Genomic DNA, 8920 nt, shown 5'->3' with positions numbered 1-8920 from the left:
CCCAGCTATCCCGAATCAATACGACTGAATGAAGAAAGCAAAGAACATAAATAAATCTAATCGAAGTCCCCGAAGTAAAAGGACTCATTATCTTGCTGGCTGAAATCTGCAATTGTCTGAGTTTGAATGTGCATACTAAAACTTGTACCTACATTATGAGACAATGTAGCAGATAGACATATATGTGGATCAGTACTTTGAGGATGTATTGAGTATAAGGGGGTGAAATGCATAAGTAAAACATCATCTCATCATCATAATTTGTGAAACAATGCATGCTAAATGTAAATGACTCACATAAGCTAGAATGTCTAAAATATTGAAATCTGAAGCAATAAGAGCAATTCATACTTTATAAATCTTGTGAGCCATAACATCCAATTCTAAAAGATGTACTTGAATTCTTTCTTTAAATCATACTGTCTAAGTGTAGAAAGGACTCACTCTTTAAATCTGAAATGTGAAAGCTGATATCTTTCTGTAAGACATAATCTAAATAAATTTGTGAGCCTTTATCCTTAGTTTTCTAAAAGTTGTTTGTATTAATCTTTTCTGAAAGCCTTTACTATTAGGGAAAATACTTTTAGAAACTAATCTGAAAATCTTTACTATTAAGCTGTAGGGAAAATACTTAAAGACTGTTCTGCAAGAAAAATTCTTTTTCAAAAGCTTATCTGTAAGGGAGGTTCTCTTAACCGACATAAATCATGCGAGCGAGCTATCATGGAGTCCAATGTCTCGTCCTTCTAAGGAAGAAACCTCACGTTGGGGAGAGGTGTCATACTCTTGCCAGGGAGTATAACCTGAGCTAAGTGATCACATCTGAGTCATCCACGTAGAAGTGGAAATAATCTTAATCCTACAGTGGCATGTAGTTTTGTGGAAGATAGGACACGCTAATCTCACACTTTTCGCTCGGTGCTAAATACTACTCCCTTAATTATATGCTCATACTGTAGGAAAAATCCACTTTTAAAAGTCATAATATTTCATACTGAAAGCTAACTATGTATCTGTTCATTCAAAACTGAGTTTAAGCTGTAAAGTGGATTCCATGTCTTAGCTAAAGATCAAAAGATCAAATCTTTGTGCAAAGCTGTCTAAAATCATGTCATGGGATACTCAAAAGCATAATCATACTTGAAATAACCATAATCAATTAGGGCTTAATAACTCATGCTTTCAATTCACCTCAAAACATTGTAATGTTCATGCTTGATAATATAAATACTCACAATTCAACTCAAAATCTGAAAATTATAGTCATAAGCATTAATTTACGAAAATAGACATGTATTTCAACATCAAGAACACTTAAAAATCATAATATTCAACTAGTAATAAATGGGTATGAACCCAAAATTGAAATTCATGTTACCTTAATAGTTTGGATTTGATGAATTGGATGTAAAAGCTTAAACTTTTGAATCTCTAATGGTGTTCTTGAAGCTTCTTCTTGAAGTTCTTGAATTAGAAAGCTTAGATTCATGACTATCTTGAAGGAAATTTGATGGAGTTTTTGGGTGTTCTTGAGGGGGCTAGGGCTTTCTTGGAGAGAAAAAAGATGAATGAGAATGTATCTAATGCTTTTGGGGGCTAAAATTTAATGTTATGAACGTATTTGGGTGAGGGGAATTGACCAAAGTGTCCCTAGACCTTTTAGGATATGAATTAGCATGTAAAACAGCTTTGGATTCGCGTCAGATTTCGTGTCGAGGCGCAGTCGACGCGACGCGTCAAGATAGCATCAGCTCACTACCTCACACGAAAAATGTCATAACTTTTTACTCGATTATTGAATTTTTGCGAAATTGGTATCGTTGGAAAGCTTTTCACCTCAAAAGCTCATCAAACATGAGGATAAAGATCATGAAACTCATATTTGCATGGGAATCGTTTAGATTATAGCTTATACACATAGGAACAATGGTTCAAAGACTAGCCCAAAAATGCAAGATATTACAGGTTTTGGGTGTTTGGGATGAGGAAGAGACAATAAACTTGGAATGCAACCAGTGTCTGGATAGTTGTTATCCATCATATTATATTGTATTGTATTGCTAGTTAAAATATCATGTTTGTTTTGATTGTTACTTAAAGTTTATTATATCTTATCGCTAAGTTCCATCGTTAGGTAACAACGAAAAGTCTCATTTTATGTAACGATAAATTTGGTAAGATCGCGTTGTTACCTTATATTTTTTTTACAAGCTTTACTTTTACTTATTATTTAATAATCATATGTTATCTCTTATCCTATCTTTTTATAGTAGCCCTATCCTACGTACATATTTCTAGTAGGTTTATCCTTCAAATTATTAACGTGTGAAATTATGTAACGACGTAAAACGATACAACCTATCCAAACGTTATATTAATTAAAACAATACAATACAATACATTATGAAACAATACGTAATAACCATCCAAAGAAATTGATATAAAACTTAATACAATACATTATGAAACAATACGTAATAACCATCCAAAGAAATTGATATAAAACTTATTTTTCCTATTCTCATAATCAAGGAATTAAACTCATTTTCTTAACTTTTATAGAACTTATTTTTCAAGAGAAAATATTCTCCAAAATATTTAACTAACTGAATATAGCAAATTTGAAAAAAAATAAAAATTAATTTCCTCTTAAACAAACACATCCTAAACCTATCTTTCTTCTTGCCTTCATTCTTTTGAGCCTTAATACATGATCATTGTCGTTGCAAGAGTTTAATTTCTATATATTAATGGTAAAAAAAATAGGATAAAGAATAATTACTATATTTAATAAAAATAATATAAGCAAAAATATGAAAAATCACATTCTGAAAGTAATTATATAATTGACGAATTTATAGCACAACAGATTCACAAAAAATTTAATATGTAACTTTTACTGCGATCGCACATGTATATATTAAGAAATTCATATTCTATAAATGTTCTATTGTCAATCTAAATTTTTTTACTGTATTAATTTAAAGTCATTATAGAAATTCATACATAAAATTCAAATCTTAAATATGCATATAGCATTTTTAGTTAAGATTAATTCATGATACTTACTCAAATTCGTGTATAGCAAGAGCAGTGCACTGGACTGTTTTTTTAATTATTAATATTTAATAACCTAATAAAAAGATAACTAATTACTCTAATATGTTATACCAAACTTAATTATTTTTTTTCGTATGAATCATGTTAGTTGGTTCAATTCCCATAATTAGTTTGCTTAGTTTCCTTTCTATATTTATATAATGTCTTTAGAATTGGTTATTTGGGTGAAGTATTTTAAGGGTGTGTTTGGTATAAAAGATGGTTTTTTTAGAAAAAAGGTATTTTCGAGAAAAATAAATGAACTTCTTACTTTTAGAAATGTGTCTAGTCTTACTTTTTTTTGTATATTACAAGATCACTTAATTTGGATATCATGTACAAAAAATTTTCTATTGAGCACCAATTATGATTTGAAGAAAAGATCACTAACGAGGATTGTGAGTGGAATAGTAAGTACTCTTTCGTTAAATATATCAGATTAGGTACGAAATCATCATTATTAGAGTGCTCTTTATCCCTGCCCTCTAAGCTGAAACTTTCTAGTACGAATCTAAAATATCGAACAACAAGTGAAAATTAAAAAAAAAAAAAAAAAAAAAAAAAAGAATGTACTTCAAATATTAAGCGTTTCTAAATAAACTAGGTAGTAATGTATTAGTTTTTCCCCCAAATATACCCTTAATATTGTAGTGTCAATCAAATGACACATAGAAGGAAAAAAAATTGGTAATTTACCCAATTACATATAATGCTATTAACTACTTTTCTTAAAGATTGTGCAAAAATTAAAAAGAGTAATAGTATTGATCAACGAAACAAAGTAAACAAGACTATTTTGCTCGTTGATTCTAAATGGTGAATTTGTCTTTATATATCTACTAGCTATTTCTAGTTTAAACAATTAAATATATGATTATTTAAATTAATTATTCATACTATAATTCAAAAAAAAAAAAGTTTTTAAAATCATATTTATTTTTTCTTCAAGTTATTTCTAAAATGAGCAAATTATGATGTGTAAAGTTATGGGTGTACGTACATATGACCATCAAAGGATGTGGTGCAATGGATGAGGGCTGCTTCTTCCTTAATCAGAGATGTGGGATTCGAGCCCTAGGTATAAAAAAAAACCCTTGATATGAAGCGTTACCTTCGTATGGGCCTTACCTGGCATAAATTCGAATTATCCAGATTCCAATATGGATACCGAACACTGAATAAAAAATTAAAAAAAATGGGTGTACATATGGAGTGATCAAGATTGTTGCCCAGCTCATACTTCCCTTGCCTTCATTCTTTTGAGCCTTATGAATTGGTCATTATCTTTGAACAAGTTTAAGTTATAAGTTATATATATTGATGGTAAGAAAAATCAAATAAAAAATAATTACTATATTTAATAAAAATAACATAGAAAGAAATATGAAAAATTATCTCCGCGAAAGAAATTATATCACTGACGAATATATACTTTAGAGTGCTACAGTTTTACAGAAATTTTGATATGTAACTTTTGCCCTGATCGTATATGTATATAAATTAAAAAAAATTCATATTCTATAAATATTCGAATGTCAATCTAAGTTTTTTTACTATATTAATTTAAAGTCATTGTAGAAATTCATACATAAAGTTCGAATCTTAAATATGCATATAGCATGTTTTAGTCAAGATTAATTCACGATACATAATCGAACTTGTGTATAGCGGGAATAGTGCACTAAGCTGTCCTTTTTAATTATTAATATTTAATAACCTAATAAAAAGATAATTAATTACTCTAATATGCTGTGACAAACTTAATTTTTTTTTTCGTATGAATCAAGTTAGTTGGTTCAATTCCCATAATTAGTTTGATTAATTTCCTTTCTATATTTATAATGTCTTTTGAATTGTATTTCCAACGATGATATAAAATATAATGTCCAATTAGGAAAGTATATTATATGACTAAGGAAATATTTCTACAATAATACAAGCCCATATTTTCTTTCTTTTGGTCTTATTTCCTTTCTTTTTTCTTTTTGGTTATTTGGGTGAAGTATTTTAAGGGTGTGTTTGGTATGAAAGAAGATGTTTGTTTTTTTTCTGAAAATGTTTTATAGAAAAATAAATAAATCTTTTACTTATTTTTTAGTTTTTGAAAAGTATGCAAAAAGGTATTATCTCGAAAACATTTATATATATATTTTAGTAAAACATTACGTGGGTGAGGTCGGGTGAAAACATCTTAACAAACTGATAGACTTGAACCTTATACCTACTTGACTTGATCAATATCGAACAGACATTTATCACCATCTATTTTCATGATTCAAATCTTTAACAACGCGAAAAAAACACTATTCTTTTTTGACAACATGGAAAAAAATAGAAATTTGTTCCTGCCTCTCTGTCTATCCGAGGGAGGGCAAACCGTCTATGTCCCCTCGTCTTTCAAATTAAGCTTTCGATTTAGTTGGATCAGACGTTGAAGGATCAACTGAGACTAGATAAAAAAAGTTATCGATCAAAGGAATATGACAGTCAAGGGGTAGGGTTTGGGGGTGTTGAGGGTGAGAAAGAATAATAGAATACTTCTTATAGAACTTGTTTCTGACTTTTAAAGAACTTATTTTACTAGAGAAAATGAAATATTTTTCTAAAAATGTTCAACCAACTAAAAAAGAGCAGTTCGGTGCACTAAAGCTCCAAGTATGTTCAGGGTCCAGAGAAGAGCTGAACCACAAAAATCTATTGTATGACATTTTACCTTGCATTTCTACCAGAGGCTGTTTGTGGCTCGAAAATATTTAACCAACTCTATATAGAGAATTTGGAAAACATTACATTTTCTCACCAAACACATCCTAAACCTTTCTTCTATTTCTTTTCCACCTATATATATTTGTCTAGCATAAGCTTTTCAAACTTACATATAAAAAACAATAGGTGATCTCCTTTAACAACTAGCATTTTATATCAATCATAATTTTAGTTTTTTAATTTTGCTCCAAATATGTATTATTCTTCTATATATATAAAAGTTATGTATTTATTTGGTTTTCTCCTACTTAGAGTTTTTTCTAAAGGAGACCAAAATGTGCCTTATGATGTTCATTATAATATTATATATGGAAATCAACATGTTGTATCCTTCAACCAAGGTAGAGAACTTCAAATTTCAATGGACAATTCATCTGGTAATTTAATTACTTAACTAATTTTTTTCTTCCTAATATTATATTATATTATATTAAGCCTTATATTTCAATTTGTTCAACATACTTTTATTTGGATTGAAATTTAAAAATGAAAATAATAATTTTAAATTTTGTACATCATAAATATATTGGAGCGAAGCTAGAAACTGGATATAAATTCGTCCGAATCCAATAAGTTTTACTTGGACAGTATATTTGTGTTAAAAAGGTTTATTTATTCGATTGAAATTTGTTGCAATAAAATTAACAGCCTATAAAATTAAAATTTTAGCTTCACCTTTATAAATATGTAATACATTTTGTGTGGTTATATGTTTTTGAAATTTATTGTACTAAACATGTTGTAGCAACTATATTACTATAAAATTATCTCATTAAAAAAATATAAAAATATTCCATCATTCTTTTTGGAGCGCATTAAGAAGAAAATAATATCAAATATTAAAAAGAAAATATAAAAATATGCCAATTCTTATTCTTTTCGTAGTTTATTTGTTTAACCAAAAGAAATTTTCTTGCGTAATATGTTTTTGGACCACACTTTTTTGAGACGATATAAACTTAAAAATCTGACCTTCTCATTTAAAAGTTTAAACGGTTATAAATTATACATAGCAGAATTTCTTTTAATAGCTTGATTAATTTACTAATTATTATTTATAATTAGTAATTAATTTGTTTAATTATATATAGGATCTGGCTTTGGGTCTAAGATGAATTATGGTTCAGGATATTTTCACATGAAAATAAAGTTACCAAACAGAGATTCTGCAGGAGTTGTCGTTGCTTTTTATGTAAGTAATTAATACCATCTTGATTATGAACTTTATTTTAAGCAAATTGGGTTTAGCTTAAGTATACCTATATAATATAAAAAAAAAAAAAAAAAAAAAAAAAAAACTAGCATGTCATCTAAGGGTGTGTTTGGTGTAGAGCAAAATATTTCTTGAAAAAATGTTCTAAAAGATTGCTTCTTTTTTAAAAAAAATAAATAAATGAGTAACGCATCTAGATGACCAACTTTGCTACAATACAGTCCAACTTCACAGGAGTCCTATTATCCCTGAACTCAACTTTAGTGTATTTTTGTCACTCTTTTTAGCTAACGTGATACCTTTGACGTGAGTCCCTTTTTTATGTAATAAAGGTGTCAAGTCAGCATAAAATGGTAACAAAAATACGCTGAAATTGAGTTCAGAAAATAATAGGACCCATGTAAAGTTGAAGTGTGCCGTAGCAACTTTGACCATAGTTCGAAGGGGTACTGGATGCTTATTAAATTATTTGAAAAATAAAGAAAATAACTTTCCGAATAAATTGCCAGATACAAAAAATAAGTAAAAGATTATTTATTTTCCAAATAAAAAAAGAAAGAAGAAGAGCAATTTTTTTCCATGAAAACATTTTCATTCCAACACGACATATCTTAAAAGACAACTACAGATAATCGTCCAAAAAAACATGTGAGTAACATCCTAGAAAACTAAGACAACGTACATGTTATAATAGATTAAAATACATCGATAATATATATATATATATATATTTGCATAAAGTTAATACAAGTTATAAATTAAATATTTACTAATTAATTACTTTTTTATTTTGCAGCTACATTCAAATACAAACCTTCATGATGAAATTGATTTTGAGTTTTTGGGAAATAGAGAAGGTCAACCATATAATTTGCAAACAAATGTATTTGCAAATGGTGAAGGAGGTAGAGAGCAAAGAATACATCTTTGGTTTGATCCAACTGCTGATTTTCACAACTACAAAATCTTGTGGAACAATCATCAAATAGTGTAAGATAATTATTTTAAAATTTATAACAAGTACTCCCTCCGTTTAGAGATAAGCATCTAGTATCCTCTGAATTATGATTAAAGTTGCTACGACATACTTCAACTTCACAAGGATCTATCACCTCTAAACTCAATTTTAGTGTATTTCTGTCACTTTTTTATGTTGACGTGACACATTTATTACATAAAAATGAGGCACACATCAAAAGTGTCACGTCAGCTAAAAAGGTACAAAAATATGTTAATTAAATTTGAATCATAGTTCAGCGGGTACTAGATGTTTTACTCCTCCGTTCATAAATACTTGTCCACTTTTAACTGAAAATTTACCTTAGGAAACAATAAATAGAGGGGTGATTTTACAATATCATTTCTTGAATATAATAAATTTTTTGCTTTGAAAAATGCGATGAGTGATCTATTGTTTAATACCAAGGGTAAAATGGATAAAAATAGATAAATTATTCATTGATTTTATAAATTGGACAAATATTATTAAACATCCAAAATTAGAAATATGGACAAGTAAAAATGAACAGGCAGGACAAATATTTATAAATTATATTTTAGTTTTTTTGTGGACAAAATTTCAATTAGGGTAATAAAAAACAATACAAATATTGATTACCTAGTAGAATTATACACGATGAAATTATACAAGACGCACACAAGCTAGTCCTGATAAAATAACTAAATTGCAATATATAGTTGTGTAAAGTGTATGTATATATAGAGTAAAATATCTAGTACGTCCCTAAACTATAATCAAATTTATCACGACGCACTCCAACTTCACAGGGGTCCTATTACCCCCTGAATTAAATTTTAGTGTATTTTTGTCAACCTTTTTAG

At 28.4% G+C, this 8920-nt stretch overlaps 1 protein-coding gene across 1 annotated transcript; it reads left to right on the top strand.

Moving 5' to 3' along the window:
* Nucleotides 1–5996: 5996 nt before the first annotated feature.
* Nucleotides 5997–8582, top strand: LOC107873613 (xyloglucan endotransglucosylase/hydrolase protein 2). The gene is made up of 3 exons (XM_016720531.2): nt 5997–6242; nt 6957–7057; nt 7875–8582. The coding sequence occupies exons 1-3, from the start codon at nt 6059–6061 to the stop codon at nt 8070–8072; spliced, it is 483 nt and encodes a 160-aa protein (XP_016576017.2). The 5' UTR covers nt 5997–6058; the 3' UTR covers nt 8073–8582.
* Nucleotides 8583–8920: the final 338 nt, after the last annotated feature.

Source organism: Capsicum annuum, chromosome 6 (genome assembly GCF_002878395.1).
Source record: "Capsicum annuum cultivar UCD-10X-F1 chromosome 6, UCD10Xv1.1, whole genome shotgun sequence".
In the NCBI taxonomy this organism is placed as follows: Eukaryota; Viridiplantae; Streptophyta; class Magnoliopsida; order Solanales; family Solanaceae; genus Capsicum; species Capsicum annuum.
This window is presented reverse-complemented; position numbering and strand designations above follow the sequence as displayed.

Excerpts from the sequence above, each read along its gene's own strand:
- LOC107873613 (XM_016720531.2), top strand. The coding sequence starts at position 6,059 with ATGTATTATTCTTCTATATATATAAAAGTTATGTATTTATTTGGTTTT. Across the intron at positions 6,243-6,956 it reads TTCAATGGACAATTCATCTG|GATCTGGCTTTGGGTCTAAG; the intron begins GTAATTTAATTA and ends AATTATATATAG. Across the intron at positions 7,058-7,874 it reads GAGTTGTCGTTGCTTTTTAT|CTACATTCAAATACAAACCT; the intron begins GTAAGTAATTAA and ends TTTATTTTGCAG.